A 19,516-nucleotide genomic window follows, 5' to 3' on the forward strand; every position below is an offset into this window, starting at 1 on the left:
TATGCAAAAATCCCAAATTTGGTACCGGTCGGTTCAGCTCTCGCCCCCTTTTTTAAAAAAGTCCAATTTTTCGTCAAAAAGTCTAGTTTTCTTTCAATTATGGCATGATTTTGAAGAAAAATTGATGCATGGATTTTGAAAAAATGTTGATGAATAGTTGAAGGTTCAAAAAAAAAAAAAAGATGCTTTTAAATTTTTGGTTATTTTTGAAGTTCACATAACAACAAGAAAAGCATATTTATCTGTTGGCGTTACGAGACTTGCGTAATGGTTTCCCAGTATATTATTGATCACCCCGAGGTATGGTGATAAGTGTTTTATATGTAAAATTTTCTCAGGAACACGATGGAATTGCTATTGTTACTATGGTTCATTTACCGAAAAATGCAAATTCAAACAATATATCTGGCAACACTGTCGCTCAAAAAAAAATTATTTTTTTTAAATTCTCAACTAGCTGTTTTTTTTAAATCCATGTATCAATTTATTTTTAGACATCATGCCTTTGAAGCTATAATTGAGAGTAAACAAGACTTTTTGACGAAAAGCTGCACTTTTTTCAAAAAAGGGTAGGGTCTCACGGGGCGAGGGGTGGACCGATCGGCACGAAAATTGGGATTTTTGCATAATGACCTTAAATCAACTATTCCACAGACTTCGAGCCAAATCTGAGAAGGTCGCGTACATGAGGTGTGCACACTTGAGATGAAATGACCCATAAGTAATTATCGTGGAATAGCAAAAATTTCACGCCCTAGTCGAAGCGTTATTGTTAATAAAAAAGTATTTCTCCAAGTTGAAAAATCGATTTGGTGAGAAGCTTCTTCAAGGGCTGTTCAACATAGACCAATTCACTTGAATTTAAAAATTACACAGTGCAACAATTTTTTTGCCTTGGCTCCTATGTATGATTTTTTGATAAAGTTTGATGCGAAAATAAATTTCCCTGAGTTTGAACATATTTCAACTTAAGGGACAACAATGGCGCCATTTTGAATTTTTGAGAAACCGGTATTTTTTGTGGTTTTTTCGACGCCATTTTGTTTTGAAGCCAAATATCAAAATTCTAAGAGTTTGTCCACATATATCGATTATTTATGAGTATTAATGGTAATTCGCTAATATCTTAAAGTAGTAGTCAAATTATATCTTATTTTGAGTAAAAAAGTCTCAGAAATCGAATGGTAGGTGTCTGATTAACGTAAAATGTCAGCAAAATGTCGATTTTGCCCCAATTCCCCTACAATACTAAAATAGGTTTATCTGCTTACATTTTACGTTTATTTATTTATTTATTGAGCGCAATGGAATGCTAGCAATGCATTGCAATAGAAACTCTTCACGCGGATTTTAGCAACGCATTTGATCGCATAGACATACCAATGCTACTCTTAAAATTGCGAAAAATGTGCTTGAGCCAGCATTCCTGTAGTGGCTTTAATCACATTCAACTAATCGCCAAGAAATAGTGCAATTTAACGGACAAAACTCAAATCCGACCCTAGCCACTTCTGGTGTACCCCAAGGTTCTCACTTAGGACCTCTTCTTTTCATCTTGTACGTTACCGACTTTTCCTATATTCTCAAGAAACTAAGTGGTAATTTATACTGACGACATAAAGCTCTTTTTGGGAATAAGAAATGAGAAGACATCGATCCATTCCAGAACAAAAGGACAAAGAACAATACCAAACATTACATTTTCATTAGCAAACAAACTTCAGGAAAATGTGAAAGAGTTATGGACTTAGGAATTATCTTGGACTTCAAACTAGCCGTCATTGAGCATTACAACACAATAATCCACAAAGCTAATAACATACCAGGCTTTGTGAATCGCTTTCGTTGCAATTTTCAGGACTCGTATATCATCAAAACACCACATATAACATATGTAAGATCAATGCTGGAATATTGCAGCATTTTATGGTCACCTTTCATAATCGCACGAGAAGAAAGAACAGATTCAGTATAAAAGCAATTTCTATTGTAATATATTATTATTATGAAAAGGAAATAATGTTCAGTCTAATTCGTAAATTAGGCTGGACATTATTTCCTTTTCAGTCATATGAAGCGCGTTGTATGCTCATGAACATGAACATGTAAGTAAACACTGTATTAGAATATTGTATATTGGCTACTTCCAATTGATTAAATAAATAAATAAGTAAGGATCCATGTCAGTTTTAAGCGATTGTATGCTTTGAAGATATTTAAAAAAATAAGGACCCTAGGGTTTTAAGGATTCAAATAAAACGTTTTAAAATCAAAGACATTAAGCGTTGTTTTACCACGTGTGAACAACGGCTCCAATGGCAAAAAAGAAGAGTTTTCTTCATCGCAACATGACGGGCAATGAACATTGGATTCACTACAGCAACCTAAAGGTAAGAAACTAATGGAGATTGTTCGGCTATGTTCGACGTCTGCTCGAATATACACGCTGCGAAGGTTATGTTCTGTAAGCTCTTTTACACCTGTCATATTGGTCTGGCTGATCTAGTAGTACTACTCATATGAAGACATCGTAAAATGACTTGATTCGTGGATAGCCTCAAAAGACGTGCACTTTCATCGTAAAAGTGTTCGATTTCTGCCAGAAAAATGCGACAAGGTTGTTGTCAGCGTGGGTAATACTTTGAATGATTTGAATGAACCTTTTATCGGCGAGTGATGCCATATGCCATTGAAAATTGAGGTTTTTGTAAATCCATGAATCTACAAATTTACTACTCCTAAAATCTCCAAATCTTGACATTTGGAAGTATGTAAGAAATAAGAAACAAATAAATTGAAAAATGCGGTATCCCAGAAATCTGTTATACAGTTTTATATCAATATACAATTTTCTGATTATAGAAATTTATTAATTCAAACATATTCAAACAATTAAGCCATTAAATAATAGAGTAATCTGTGAATACTGCAAACTATAAATTTGGGTAACTATTAAATTCATAAATTTAGAAACGTATTTTGACCTAGCGTCAATCCAAAAATCATATACAACATAATATTCCAAATTCTAGATTTTCATGACACTAGAGAATCTAGAATTTTATGAATCCTGAAATCAACTCTGGGAGTTATAAATTCAAACATATAAGTACAAACCCAGAAATCAGAGAGAAATCTGTTAATACAGCAGTCTATCAATCTGAAAATCTTCAAAGTCTTCTAATTCCGCAATTTGTAAATATCAAATAATATCAAATATATGTAAAAAACCCAGGAATCAAGTTCTATTCTATTTTTCAAATATTTCAAAGCTCTTTTAGGCCTAACCAAACATAATACCTAAGGTTTTATTTTGACTTAGGGCTACTGCGAATCATTGAAAATTGACATTGACATACATTTGAAAATCACAATGTCACATTAGAATATCACAAAATCATCATTTATTTATGTTATTTTTCGTAATTTTTTTTCAAATTCACATTGACAATCGTTTCCTAAAAACATGCAAAACCCTTTAATTCTTTTTTATCGAGAAAAAGTGAAAATATGCATCAAATATTTGTTTTATAAACTTCACCAATAATTGTAACCGCTACCATAGGTCCGTAAATTCCCCTTTCTTATTGTAAAAATTAGTGACCGACCTAAGGTCAAACAAAAGACTAATAGCGGAACATGTTTGCTTGCCTTTTCTCTTGCTATGTTTACACCGAACCTCGGAGTGAAGTCGCGAAGCGGTGGCGAAATGCGTCATCAAACCTAATAGAGTTCTACGGATTTGGCACGAGTAATAAATAAAATCAATGTTGACATTTTCGATCGGAATCGGTGTGCGTAGTTTGGGGGTCATAATTTTCCTGTTCCTTTTCGGCCGGTGGCGGTTCGGACGTAACGAACAACAGATACGGTTGTGTCCGGTGACGCTGGCGGCCGATTATTGTTACGTGTTACTTTCATGGTGGTTTATGATAGAACCAGACAGACCATCGATTATGATACGTGTTAATGGATGGAGTATTATATTTGTTTCGGTGCTCTGGTTGGAACATTAAGCAACAGGAATTGATACCTTCGATGTTTGATGTGTATGAAAAAAAACTTTATGTGATGTTTACGAGTGAATGTGTGTATCAATGTGGGATGTGGAAAACCGGAAAAACGAGTAGGGTTTCGGGAGAGGAAATGAAAACCAAAAGAAAATACCTGTTTCTCCGGTGGTACACGTGGCTGGCAGCGAGGGCGGCCCTCTACCGATATTGTTCACAGCGATCACATAAAACTCATACTCTGTGTACGGACTCAGCGTCCGTACGACGTAGAACATGGTAATAATACCGCTGATTTCACTGAATGCCTGCAAAGGAGAAGCACAAGAAAAACGAGGATATGCCATTAATAATACTGTCAATTATTGAAAATTAATTTTATCATTTTGTGATCACTTTCCTCCCGGAATGGGGGCAGTAAAAAAAAGTGAAAGATTATAGGATTTCACTTTCCGACCTTTCTCATCGAACGCTCACCTGATTGGCATTCTTCGGCTTGTACTGGATAACGTAGTATTGCAAATCTTCGGGTCCCTTGTACGACCACTCTAAGCGAACTTGGGTTGCGGTTACCTCCGATATCGTTACGTCAGTGGGTGCCGCTGGCAGCGCTGCATGAAAAAAGATACCAATCGTCATCAATCTGATTATCCTTATTATTTCCAGTTAATTACTTACATTGTACCTTAACCAACGTTGTTGCCTCAATGACACCGAGAGTCGAGGACGCGACACATGTGTAATTGGTGCTATGGCGTATGTCACTCAGCTCCAGGATATTTCGTCCGACCGGGACATCGTTCTCTGGTGTCAAATCGTGGTCAATTCCCTGACGCCATTTGACGTATGGCATGGGTGATCCAACCGCAACGCAGGTCAGCGTTAGGTTACCTCCTAGCATTACCTCGTAGATGGGTTCCGGTGGACGAGAGAAGGTCGGTGGAACTCGACGTACTTTCACGTACAGATTCGTCTGCTTAGTGTGTTCCGTGCCGACAGAGTTCTCTGCCACGCATTCGTACCGACCCATGTCACTTTCCTCGCTGTTGTCTATTTGAAGGCTCCCTGCAGTGGACGAGAAAGGTATAAGATTTATTTTTATCCCTTATTAAAAAATATACTTTCGGAAAGGCACGCTCTACACTGTCCAATATTTCAACATAATCCTCCCTCATCCTTCACCAAGACTGACTAATTACTGTAGCCCATCCGCTTGCAGTGTAGATCATCACCGCAAGAGTGAAATGCAGAGCAATTTTCGCCTAAGCAACCGGATAATACAGTTAGTTCCTCATAGTGGCTACGTTTTCAGGTGTAACGATGATGCACAGCCAAGCGGCAAAAAACGTGTATGGCACACTATTAAGATCATCCATATACCTTGCTGCCACAGACAAACAGAGAGTGTTTTTTCCTAAATTGTTCCACTGAAAACTGCCTGTTGGTTGCGTACGTTCATCACAACCAACATACGTCTATCTTTCTGTTGCCAGAAACTAAGCATTCGTTTCCTCCATAAAAGCACATGAAGGTAAACTTTTCAAATGTTTGTTTGGTGTAGACAAAGTTTGCAACAAAAACGTTCACTCCCGCCAACGTCATCATCTCACCGACAGAGAAGCAGCGCCATTGCACGTAGAACAACGGACGAGAAAGAAAAAATGCATTTCAAGAACAAACATACACCTGTACGAAAAGCTTTTTCCCCATTCGAAAGTTGGCTCCGCAGTTGTAAAGTCATATTGTGAAAGTCTTTCGGGCCGGTACCTTTCTGTTTCCATCACACACACAGAATTACACCTGTTTTCTCTTCATGGATTTCGTCTAAGCTGGAAAAATGTGTTCACTGCACCTATTAAAAGGTGCAGGGATGCGAAAAAGTACCAAACTTATGCTGGAATGTTCCAACAAACTCACTTTAGAGAATGAAAATAAAAACACAGATGCTCTTGCCTCAGATTGGCTTACGGTACTCAGCATAATGAGAGGATGCGAAATTGCTAGATCGTTTTGGGCACTTGCGGGAACTAGAAAACTTTCGTACAGCATCTAAATAAAACACCGGCAGCACAACCGACCAGATTTTCGACAACATCATGAGAAATATAACGCATACGTAAGCAGAAATAAACAGTGCACATTTAGGCGTGAGTTTATTGATGCTAACTTTTTGGTTGAGTAGAATTTGAAATTTTATTTCACACACATGCTGCGCATGTAGTTCTATAGTTCCTACTACCTAACTCACACTTAGCTTCTCCTAGAGCAAGCGCACCGGTGAGTTGCCATTTGAGTTGCTATTTTCACAACGCTGGCCGTTGTTATTTTGGATAGCAACCGATTTTCGCACCGGTCGTTGCTAATGGGGATTACCAAATCCACTATTTCTTTTTCCCACCGGCAGTTGCCAATTTCTGAAGACCGTCACTAGCCAGCGTTGGCAAAATGTTTGTTTGTGATGTATTTCGCATATTTTTTGCGGATCTAGTAATAACCAACTTATCCGTCAGTCAATCGTTTCCGGATCTACGACTTTCTACTTCATAAAATGTTCCCTCCATTTCACATAACTTTGTTTTAACTTTGTTTCCGTGCTCCCAAGTTATCGATAGCATAATTCTTTTGCAGATTTTTTTACTTGTGCGTACATAAATTTTTTCGGGGCGACTCTCAGCCTAGTAAATACCCAAAAAAACCGCCATACGAAGGAAGGTGCCATCAAGCGTTTCAACAACGGTCTACACCGATGACCATTCCCAACGCCGCATTCGAACGCATCTTAGGTTGTTTTTGAAGATTGAACCAGCGGTAAAGGAGGAAAATGGTTTTTTATACAACGACCGAACGAAACGGGAAAATAGTTGGTAATACTCCCGAGCAGAATTGCTTAAACCTTCCAGGTTTATTGAATAATATTGGCCAATCTTGTGAGGCTTGGAGCTTTCCGCATCGTTTAGGTTGCAGACCGAAATGCCAACCAAATGGTCATCTCGATAAAAAACCTTACAAAATGTTTACCTGCCCGAAAAAACACCCTGTGCAAAATTTCAGCTCAATTGGAAATAAAATTGAGTAGTGGTTCATGCCGACACTTGCGTCCAACGACGTGTTTAACAAGCGAGGCAAAACACTTCGTCTTCCGAGGCCGACCAATTGAGTCCGCATTCAAAACACTCATCATCTTCGTAATATTATTACGAACATTCACTATCGAGTACAAAAAAAAAACAACAGTTTGACATTTCATCAAATAGCAACGATTCGGCTCGTTGCTATCGCGTTGCCAAATTTAATAACTCGCTACTACCCGAGGTGGGGATTGCTATTTCCCAAACCAACATAGCAACGCCCTGTGCGGTTGCCGCGTTATGGTGGGAGTTGCCAAACTAGCTTTAGAAACTTCAATTTAGCCACTGGTGGGCTTGCTCTTAGCCCGCTAGTCACGAAGTCTACCTTTCGTTATGTGAATCATATTTAATTCTCTTTGCAATGAATGATTGTGTTTTATTTTTTTGTAAAATGTGCAAATGTTTCAGCTGTTTAGGTAAACATTTGGTATCTAATATCTAAGCAGAGTATCATCGCATTATAGCAACATCATATAAATAGCCTATTCCTGAGTTAACGATAGGAACGGGTCATTTAGTTTTATCACAGCTATCAGTTGCAGGTGGAGATCTTTAAATATGAGAAGTATCCTAATGATTGATTTACGCTTCAAATAACCCCATGCACACTTGAGAGGTCGATTGGTATTGTTTCCGCTTGACCCATTGAATTCCGAATTTGTATTAAGATTTGTATGGACAATTTTGCCTTTTAACATTTTCCATTCTGCATTCTTTAACATTCTTTATTATTCTTTAATTATTCTTTAACATTTTCCATTCTTTCCATTCTTCAAAACGGGCCTCAACCAAACATTTCATGGCCTCAAAAGCTAGTTTTTTTTATGTTTAACAATTTTGCCGAAGACACTGGAAATCTAGGATGTCCCCAAAAAGTGCTAAAGCTGTTCAAAGTTGAGTAGTTCAAAGTTTTCAGCATAGTTATTAATTCTTCCAAATCAGCATATTTTAACGAAATTAAATTGAGCTCTCTAGAAAGGGGAATGTAAAAATGTAGGTTTGCCCATACAACTTTGAAATGCAACGCGTTAGGCGTAGACAAAACCAATCGACTTCCGCTAAATTTGGGATAGTTTGGGTCCCCAAATGGATACAAAAAATTTGGTTTTGGAAAATCGATCACTTTACCCCATTAGCACGCTGTTTCCAAAACTGAAAAACGTGAACGAAGTGATTTTGATCCAAAAAAGTAGGAGGGTGGTATTCAAGACACGACCGCATGACGTTGACTACCGTATTCTTATAAAAAAAAATATTCCATTGAAGCAAATAGTAGAGGGAATTGCAACGCTTCTTTTACAAAACTTCTGTAACAAAATTTCGAGGCACCAAAAGGTACCAGTTGCCGATTATTCTCGTTTACTGGTTAGTCCGTCCAGAATTCCAGCCATTTTAGTATTTTGCAGTAGCTATTTATTACCAACAGCCACCAGCATAACGGGTGAAACCGGCACGAGATGACCGGTACTATTTTGTTTTTCCTCCTTTCAGCTGCTAACACCTAGCGCTATCGTGAAATTAACATCAACACAAACATGCATTTTTGCAAGGTTTTTTCCGCTAGCAGCAGCATTTTGTAAAACAGAAAATTCAACTAATCGCTTCTATTATAAAACTGCGAGGCACCAAAAGGTACCAGTTGCCGATTATTCTCGTTTACTGGTAGTCCGTCCAGAATTCCAGTCATTTCAGTATTTTGCAGTAGCTATTTATTACTAACAGCCACCAGCATAACAGATGAAACCGGCAAGAGATGACCGGTACTATTTTGTCTCTCCTCCGTTTAGCTGCTAACGCTGTCGTGAAATTAACATCAACACAAACATGCATTTTTGCAAGGTTTTTTCCGCTAGCAGCAGCATTTTGTAAAACAGAAAATTCAACTAACCGCTTCTATTCTAAAACTGCGAGGCACCAAAAGGTACCAGTTGCCGATTATTCTCGTTTACTGGTAGTCCGTCCAGAATTCCAGCCATTTTAGTATTTTGTAGTAGCTATTTATTACTAACAGCCACCAGCATAACAGGTGAAACCGGCACGAGATGACCGGTACTATTTTGTTTTTCCTCCTTTTAGCTGCTAACACCGAGCGTCCGTATGTATCCGGTACGGTTTAGTAATGAAACTGATGGGGTGAAATGTTCGAACGATACGTTTTATACCAAGGCTTCGTCAGATAATTAGAAAGAAGGTGGGGCTACATAGATGATGGAATGGTAGAGACAAATGTTTCTTGAGAGCTGCGCCGGCCGCTGTCGTAATATTAAGACCAACACAAACATGCATTTTTGCAAGGTTTTTTCCGCTAGCAGCAGCATTTGGTAAAACAGAAAATTCAATTAGCCGCTTTTGTACCAAAATTTCGAGGCACCAAAAGGTGCCAGTTGCCGATTATAGTTTCCTGGTTAGTTCGTCCAGAATTCCAGCCATTTAAGTGTTTTGCAGTAGCCATTTACTACTAAAGCCACCAGCATTAAGGGTGAAACCGGCACGAGATGACCGGTACTATTTTGTATTTCCTCCTTTCAGCTGCTATCACCTAGCGTCCGCATGTCACTGGTGCGGTTTTGGAATCAGAATGATGGGGCGCCGGCCGCTGTCGTAAAATTAACACCAACAAAAAGATGCATATTTGCAAGGTTTTTTTCCGCTAGCAGCAGCATAAACATCGGAAACAGAAAGTGACAACAACAATAACAACAAAGTCAGATCGATTGTATCCGTTAGTGTCGACTGTGCTTGGGAAGAGAGGTAGTGATTGGCTGCGCGGTATGATTTAGACAATCGATATTAATTACCAATTTTTCAATAGTGTATCTCAAACAATAGTTTGTTTTTGTTACATAAATTTAACCGTAAAAGAATTTCTGATCGATTGATGCCAAAACCTCGAAAACCTGATTATAGATGACTGCAAAATAAGCGCTCAAAACCTTTCTCTGGTTTTCCCTGGTTGAATTACAAGATTTTCAAATTCAGGGGCCTAACTTCGATATAGACGTTAGTCAACGTCAAAAAAATGATTTTAGAGCTGTAATGTCTTCAGCAAAGTTGTTCCATTAATTATTTTTCATTTTTGCAGTTTTGTGATTACACCACTGAAGAGTCAAAAACGCATTTTACTTTTCTCATTTCCACTTTATTCGGCAAAGTTGTTTCACATTTTATAAGAAGACACCAAACCTCTATCTGCCTATTAAAATGGAATATTGTAGAGTTTTCTATTCTAACGCCCCTTAAGTTTGTTTCAATCTAACTTTTTTGAATAGTTTGTTATAATTTTTCAATGTTCTTGAATGTTGTTTGCTATAGCAAAAAAACAGAGTTTCACTGAAGAAAGTTTATCTTTATCTCTTGTATTTCTTTAACGAGGCATTTATCTCTTGCTGTTTCTTGCATTTTTTTTTTCTGTGTGGACTCATCACTGCGACCAGAGATTAGATCTATTGTGATATTGCGCATGTGTTTTCCGTACTCCGCACTTTATATTATTGGCAGTATCACAATTGAAGTAAGTGATACGCTCTCATTCATGTCCGTGCTTGTGTGTAAGTTTTACCCTCCATTTCTAGCTCACAGCTCTACTATAACATTATCGCCTAATTACAAGGAGTCTGTCAAATCCCTGGAGAGAACTTTCGTATGTTACTCACACCAGTTTTATTATAATGGGACTTATTTTCGTTAGAAGGAGAGTCTACAGGGGCACTGTAGAATTCAGATTGAAGGAAGGGTGAGGAGCCTGAGAATAAACCCATGCCTAAGTCCTTTGACAACCAAATGGCCTGATTCTACTAAGATTCGAACCCACGACCACCCGCTTACCAAAGCGGACTCTGTAACCTTGTGGCTACGGAGCTCCCCATGTTTCTCGATTCGAAAACATGTGCTCAAATGTCGACTACTCAGCACTGTTATGGTCACCCAGTTCTATTTTTACACATTTTACTAAAAAAAAATGCAAAATTTAGTAAGGAAACTGGGTTTACGAGCATTTTTCGCTTGCGTTGCGTTGGTGACGATCGGTTCACCCCCCGCCCCGTGAGACCCTCGCGCTGTTTTTTGTCAAAAAATCTTGTTCACTTTTAATTATAGCTTGAAAAGCATGATGTCTAGAAATAAATTGATACATGAATTTTAAAGAAAATCAGTTGAGGATTCCAAAAAATACCAATTTTGAGTGACAGTGTTGCCAGATATGTTGTTTTTGCATTTGAAAAACGAAATTGCATTTTTCGGCGAATGAGTATATTTTGATTTCAAATTAAACAATTCCATCGTGTTGCTGAACAAATTTTACATAAAACCACTGCTCACCCCGAGGTATTATGAGCAAAACTTGAGTTATTGCATTTCTTATTATTATAATGCTTTTTTACACTTTTTACTTATAATGCTAATATCTTCAAAACTGGCATGATTATGGACATTCTGAATAATGCGATTTGAAGAAAATCATAGAAGAAATCCAAAAATATAACAATTTTGCCTGGCAGTGTTGCCAGTTATGTTATTTTTACAGTTGAAAAATTATTTTGCATTTTTCGGCCGATAATCAAAATATACGATTTCAAATTCGACAATTGCATCGTGTTCCTGAGAAAGAAAATGACAAAAAAAAGGCATATTTTGGCTAAGAACCTCAATAAATTATTGAAATATTTACGATGTCAGCATTGCAAATTGTTTGGCCTCAAAAAGTCATGTCCAAAGACAGTTTTAATGTAAAAACTTAAATGAAAAAAATTAGAGCTTGCAGTTAACGGAGCTACAACACTGTTGAATAACTTTCTTCTCTATCAAAAAGGATTGAGTCACCCTAACTTTCGATAAATTTTTTAATAAGCGCTTCATCATATATAACAACTTTGTAAAAGAAAGTTTTTTGGACCATTATGAAATGGTTGTTCGTTGTTTTTAAGAGAAAATTTTTGAGACATGTCGTTAAGGAAGGAAAGAAGAAAGTGTTACAACCATTGTTGCCAGAGACCAAGTTTACCTCTGCATCTCTAACGACTATAACGGGAAAGGACTTTACTACTTTACTTTATATCACCGTGGGCAGTGACGATGTTTTATACTTCTACGTCTATTTTCATAGACTCTACTGCTCTTCTTTACCGAGCGTCGTTTTGGTTACCCTGCAAAAGCGTCTCGGCAATTACAACTGCCTGGAGATGTATTCATTCAACTCTGTTCAGGTTTTTTTTTCTGTAATTTAGCGTAAGGGAAGGGTCAAGTAGGAGGATATGAGGGAACCTGAGAATAAACCCATGCGTAAAAGTCCCTCTGACACCGAACGGTCTGATTCTACCTAGATTCTAACTTGAGACCATTTGATCTCTTTAACTTTGAGGCTACGAGTCTCTTGCCGTTGTTGAATATCTTAGAAAAAGTATTGCTCGGTATGAAACAGACATTGAAAAATTCTATTCCGTCATAATGAATTTATTAAAGCATATTGATTTCGACATATCAGAGCACTCCAGACTCCATTTATTAAAATTAGACAAATTGATTATCATGATTTCATAGTTCATGATTTTCATAGTTTCATCTTTTACCGTTTAAATTTCATGTGCCAGATCAAATTCGCTGATCAATATTTCAGAAAGGAAAGATAGAACAATTGCGCCCTTGAATCAGGCATGCCCAAACCCACTGCAACACCGCGTGTGTGTTTTAATCTATGCGACTGCGGGTATTTTCATTACACTCAGTGCAAATACATTGCCTGGTCCTGAAAGCCCATGTGCATGGGGATGAAAAAGCAAATGTCTGTGTTGTCCCCCAGTTGCAGCTGGAATTAGATTAGATATTCTTTTTTTTGATACGGAATTTGTTTTTTAATGCGAAATAAAATGTCTTCGCGTTACGCGAAACTGAGAGAATGATATAACTTGAAAAAAGGCAGGCCCATTTTCCGCATGAGCATAAAATATCACATTTTATCACATTGAAACTGTGCTAAAAATCCTTTGCTGATGCACTTTTGTATTTATCAATCATCCTTGATAACTTTTTCGGATCGTTTAGAGGCGCGTATCCTAGCGCTGGGCGTGCATTTTGAAATAAACGATCAAATTTCGTTTCTTCCAAACATATTGCAGTATAAATTGAAGTATGCATTAATTCCTGTATGTAACCAGCAAGAAAAACCGCATTAGGAAGTTGATGGCAAATTTTTTTTTCTCAAAATGAGAAAAGTTTAAAAACTTGCGAAGAGTTCTGCGAAGAAGCTGTAAACAATTTAAGAAACAGTGGAGAAATAACAAACTGTGTGAAAACTGTTCCGCGTTTAGCCGACGACAATCCGGTCACTTAAATAGATATTGAATCGACTGTTCAAATTCAACTTCTAACTAATATCTTATGTTGCAGGAAGCCGTCCAAAACAACACCAATAAAAACATGCATATCAAAAAGTGTGTAATCATCAATTTCTTTGAAAACTATCGATTGTCACCTTGCCGTGGAGTGTAGGTATTATATTTACCGGATACTGTCCTCGATAAAAATAGGCTTCTATTCAATCACGTCACAAGAGACGATAAACAGTTAAAAAGGATTCGGATGGATTTCATTTTTTATTCATACTTATCGAGCGACCGGAACGAAGCAACGATAAATATGAACGTGAAAAATAGAATCACCGAAATAGCTCAACGTTAATAGTTGGATACCACTTATAGTTTTCCGAGTTATCATCGTCGATAGTCTCTGTCGAGGAACATTTCAAATGCTCAGTTGCTTGTTTGCTTTATTGAAGCAACTTATCCCCAGAGAATGTCAGTTTTATAAATGAGGAAGGAGGCTGCAACTAGAGAAACAATTCTAATGAATGGCTTGCTTCTGCATGATTTATTAGCTCTTGTATCATTCATTCATTGCTTGAACAGGGACAGCAGCAATCTCGCTCAAACAACGTTATTCTTATTGGACAAACTAAAGCACACTGCACAACCTGGCTAATTCCCACACAATTGGTGTTCATTGCCTTCGATAACCACATGTGTGATAGCCCGAAACCTACAGTAGCTGAGCTGTCCGTTCAAGTTAACTGATTTTTTCTCTGACATGTTTTGTGTCTATCTAAATCTAAATAACAATGACTCCAGACTCAGCCTTTTGACACTGTGTCTGATCTGAGCTGATGCGTTTTATCCTTTGGTAAATTGTATAAGTGTGAAGTTAAACAATAAATGATGCATCGGTCACTACGGTAGGTACAGAAGAGCATCGGGGTTGAAATTTATTTTGAAACGAAGTTGAAAATTAAATTTCCAAATTTTACACAATTTTGTAGCAATTTGTTAAAATGCATGTCTTTAGATCTCAAAAAATTGTTGGCAACTGTTGTTCAAGCGCACACATTTGCCACTTTTCTACTCCGATGATATTCTTCTCAAACGTTCGTATGTTAAACTTATTCACCGTGAAAATAGCTCCAAAGTGAATGATAACTAGTTTATAAATTAGAGTGGAGTAGGGAAGCTCTCGGTTCTAAGCTCATTCAAAGACCAATATTTCGCGCATATGGCCTTAACCAAGCCATCATCTACGGTGTGCAAGATCGACTCAACTGCACGTAGTGACAAGCATTATAGACGAATTCAGCGTCTGTCTCTCGCCCCCCTTTCTCTATATTTACAGCATCTGTGCAGGTTCCTGAACGCAAGAGGAACCGTTGCTGCAATTGCTCCGATAAGGAAGTAATAAGTCGCATGTTGAATGTGCCAACGAGTTTTCCTTGCGGGCGACAGGACCCTCGTCAGAGAGCAAAGGCTGTAAAGCTATTTAATGTCAGTCTGCATCGACTCTTCATACACAACATATAAACTTGGCGACGGTGACTGTGAGCGATTACCTCCAGAAGCACAGAAGACAAAACTTGGGACGATTTCATCCAGCTAGTAGATTCACATATCTTAATCATGCAACAAAAGCGCACCTGTCCGCACCGCTTCTGTCATCGAATATGCATTGAAAGATGAACCGAAGAGGGGACCACATGAGGATGCGAAGCACAGCAGTGTAGGAACATTATTGATTTCTCGACACGGTGTGACTCCTAGGCACTTCTGATGGATGATGCTTCCACTGTCTGCCAGAGAAAGCTCCGGGTTGCTCAGCTGCCGGAGTGAATCAATCTAATGCATATATTAAACAAGGGTGTGGATATCGTCGTCATCATCATTATCCCTGTCGTTACCGTTGTCTTTGCTGGGTGCACATGTTACAGTTCATAGTGTGCACACTCCAGACCGAAAATATTGCATCAAGCTCAAAAATGATGCTTCCATGACAACTGTTATGAATGAACAGTAGTAAAAAGACGATTCGCAAGATGTTCGCGAATATTGTTTTTAATACGTGTGACAATCTATGGAACAACTGAGCATATTGCTTTATGATTTTAAAGAAAAAATTTAAAAAACGAGTGAAAAAAAGGCTGGACTACGACGATCAACGACGAGCAAACATCTACAGTGACGATATTGTTATTCGATGTCAGAAATTCGGCAAAAAGTGTCTGCGTAGGAGAATTGATATTTCAAAGTTTTTTGTGTTATTACAGCTAAAATGCAGACAACTTTCGACCAGAGCTTCACGTTCTCACTTTTCGTTTTCTGTTGAACAATTACAAACATACATCAAAATTGAAATCCCACACACCTTAAGTGAAAAAGGAACACATTTGATTCCTATTGCGTAGTCTGCCGGATGTTTGCAGAATAGGTTTCAATTTTATTACTTTGCACTGGACAGGAAGATACCGCTAGCACGAGCGGCCTCGTTACACTGAACTATTGCACTTACCTTCACTGTTTATACTGTAGCGGGGATTGGTCATGTCGACACGTTTCATGTCCTTGATCCAATAGATCTTCGGCGGCGGCGCTCCGGTTGCCTTACATTGCATCACGGCCGTATGGCCAATTTCAATTACGCGCGTCGTTGGGCTCTGAGTGATGACAGGAAAACCCGCGGGTGTTTTGTCAGCTGCAACGAGAAAACAAAGATCGGAGAAAAAAGCAAGCATCAGTGCACCGTCAACATAGGGCTAGTCGTTGTCGGCTATCTGGTGGCGATTCTAGTCAAAGGCCTGGCTGCCTGCGCTAGCCAACTAAAGCGACAGCCTGGTGAGGGCGAATTTCATTAGTGGAAACTGCCACCGACAGCCGACAGAACGAGGTTTATTGCAACCGAACACAAAGTGAAGACAACAGTGGAAAGATTTCGGAGTTGATGAAATTAATTTCGACTGCCACGGCAAATGGAAGTTCGAGTGAAATAATTTAGAGTGATGGTTTTTGGTGATTTTCATCAGTTTTGGTAACAAGAGGTCATAGCATTCCGTCGCTGGTAAACTTTGGTGTTTTTGTTTGTGAGATCATCGTTCTTTGTTCGCAATGATTTTATCATGTGTTTTATAAAATTAATTGCTGTCAATCAAATTTAACATTAAATTATACTTCTTTCTCTGCCATCTGCGTAATAATAATAATTATGTAATGGGTAATGTGTTCGGAACATTGCTGCTATTGATTCACAAATACATTGAAAGTGAATGTATTTCCCAAAACTCTGATGAGACTTTAAATCTTGCACAGGAATGTTTAATCGTTGGTTAAATCGCTGCACTAAAAATCGTCACGGAAAATCAACAACGTTTTCACTCGCATTTTCGAATGTCTGATTGATACCGGGCGCCACGAGTTCTTGTATATTAATTAGCGAAATTTAAATGGAAATTTCGCCTCACTATACCCACTTTTTCGAGGCAATTGTCACTTATTTCGCTAGTCCGCCGGGAACGCAGAATTTGTCGTTACCATATTTTAGAAACTTTCTCATTCCCCGCGCTCTCGCGCCGAGTTTAAATTTATTCATAAAATGCACGAATCTTACCGAAGGTATCAGTCCGGAAACAAGTCGAGCTAATTTCGGAGACAGCCGCTAATAAAATCAGTTGCCAACAGTTGCGGGCTCCCTTCCGGTTCCCGCCATAATACGCCGCCTTCCGGTCGGGTGATTAATTGAAAATTATTTGCTACCCAATAAACGAATCGCATTTATTTCCCGCCGAAACTTGAGTGCCATACCCGAGAATATAGTGTAGCATCGGATCCGCACCATCCTGTGCCACGCTGACGACGGCATACCCTGCTATACGAGTTGTTATTATTCAAGGGAAATTTGACGTTTTCCGTTTTGGTTTCGTGCCGTGATCCTATCCACCGGCGGCGACCGAAAGCGCAAAACGCCAGAGCTGGAGCGCATCTGGGCAGAGAAGTTGGAATTCACTCGTCTGGCGTGAACAAAAAAAACGACACAAAAAAGACAGATAGCTATGTCGGTATGAGAGAGAAAGCAGGAGAGCGAGAGCGTCGGAAACGTTCAGTCAATTTGTCAAACAGAACATCCGCGCCAACTGTATAATAAGGACATAATGTGTTTGTGCAAAGTTCTCAAGATGCAGGCAAGAAAGTGAAAAACTAGTGCGTCACATTTGCCACACACCGGCCTGATTGTAGGCATTCTAGTTAGAGGATATCTGCATAAGGTCAGATTTGTGCCAATCAAGGGCGGTTTTTGAGATATTTTCTATGATAAATGGCTCGCCGAAATGAAATTTTGCAGAATGTTGACGCTTGTTTCCGCCTGGAAAAGTATAGCAAGCACTGTTGAAACCAAGATTCAAAATAAGACCCAACATGCTGATTGCTATATACCGATCGATTTAGTTCGTCGATGTCTTTTTGACGCGAAAATTCACTCAGCACTGGTTTCGCCCTTGAACTAAAAATGCTGTTGAAACCGAACGAAACCATCACTGGGAAACGATATCGACTACTATCGATGCGATTAAACCGAGTACTTTGCGAAAAACGGCCCCAATACGAGCAGAGGCACGAAAAGTGATTTCGCTGCATGACAACGTTCGGTCTCATGCTGCTAAAGCCGTTTAAAGTTACATAGAAATGCTCAAATGGGAAGTCTTATCCCACCTGCCAAATTTCCCAGACATTGCGAGCTGATATGGTCTCGATTTCATTTTTCTGGAATACATGCAGCGTCATAAGCTCTTCTCTGTTTTTTAGAATTTGACATTCAACAATATCGCACGCTTAGCCTTGGGGCTAATAGCGGTCTCGATCAACTAGATTAGTTGAGAGAATTCGTTATCGATATTGTTTTTGGCACATTTTGTATGTGTAGGATAAGTACAACGATACACCGTGCCCCAGTGCTGAGTCGAGAAAATTTCCAGCTCGAAAAGATCCTCGACTCGATCGGGAATCGAACCCGATATCACAACCGTGTGGGAGAGCTAGCCGACCGACATCGCTAACCACAGAGCCACGGGGAATTTGACATTCATGAATACTGAATACTATGAACATATTTTTCATTAATAATAAACATGCTGCCAGTAGGCTTACCATTCAGGTAATACTTCTTTGAAACGAGGAGCTTTAAAACACAGTATCCCTTAAGGTGAAACTGGACGGTGCCTTTTTTCCACAAAGTTTTGAAGTTAGGTTTCTTTTCACTTGATGATTTCGAGCGGAAAAATCTCAGCTTTCAATTAATGAACAGTTCTCGAACGTATTTTCAATGATGTTCGAAAAAATTATCTTGCAAATGGACAGAATTCAATCACGAAATTTCCCCTTAACAAAATTGCCCTGAAAATGTTGAAACCTGGAACAAACATTGTTTATTTTAATAAAACGTGGTATTAGCTTTCCACTACACTTTTACACAAGTATTTAGACCAAGTCTTAAAATTAAAATGGCATATAAGTTTAGTAGGTAAAATCTTTGAAAAATTGTATCTTTGAAGTTGTACAAAATTTATTACTCGACTTGAAAAAAAAAACTTAGAAGAAAAAAATTAAATCTTATGTCAATAAATGCAATGTTTTTCTAATCTCAAAAACACTAAAAGCATTTCTGATTCAAATTACATCGGGAATCGTTATTCACAACCAAAATAGTTTATTTACAAATAAGGCAATATTCAATTTGTCAGGAAGTTTGTTCATCCAGAGTACGAATAACAGTAGTTCTAAGTGGCTTCCTTAAGAGAGCTTCGTAGCCGCAAGGTTACAGAGTCCGCTTTGATAAGCGAGTGGTCGTGAGTTCGAATCTCAGTAGAATCAGGCCATTTGGTTGTCAAAGGACTTTAACATGGGTTCATTATCAGGCTCTCTACTACATACCCTTCCTTCAAGCTGAATTCTATGGTACCCTTGCTGACTTTCATCCTTACAAAAAAAAAGTCCCTCTTATAATAAAACTGTTCTGAGTAACGTATAATAGTTCTCTTCAGGGAATTGTAATTATGACGCGGTCTTGGCTGGAGGAACG

At 38.5% G+C, this 19,516-nt stretch overlaps 1 protein-coding gene across 6 annotated transcripts in view; it reads right to left on the reverse strand.

Annotated features, from left to right (window-relative positions):
* Positions 1-19,516, reverse strand: part of LOC129731234 (tyrosine-protein phosphatase Lar) — a 279,571-nt gene that overhangs the window by 119,901 nt on the left and 140,154 nt on the right. For all 6 annotated transcript variants that reach the window (XM_055691068.1, XM_055691070.1, XM_055691072.1 and 3 more), the window contains 4 exons: positions 15,959-16,141; positions 4,689-5,075; positions 4,488-4,621; positions 4,168-4,318 (listed from right to left, as the gene is read on the reverse strand). In XM_055691068.1, the coding sequence (XP_055547043.1) occupies positions 4,168-4,318; positions 4,488-4,621; positions 4,689-5,075; positions 15,959-16,141 (855 nt within the window). The remainder of the gene's footprint in view (positions 1-4,167; positions 4,319-4,487; positions 4,622-4,688; positions 5,076-15,958; positions 16,142-19,516) is intronic.

This window comes from Wyeomyia smithii, chromosome 3 (genome assembly GCF_029784165.1).
Source record: "Wyeomyia smithii strain HCP4-BCI-WySm-NY-G18 chromosome 3, ASM2978416v1, whole genome shotgun sequence".
Lineage (NCBI taxonomy): Eukaryota > Metazoa > Arthropoda > Insecta > Diptera > Culicidae > Wyeomyia > Wyeomyia smithii.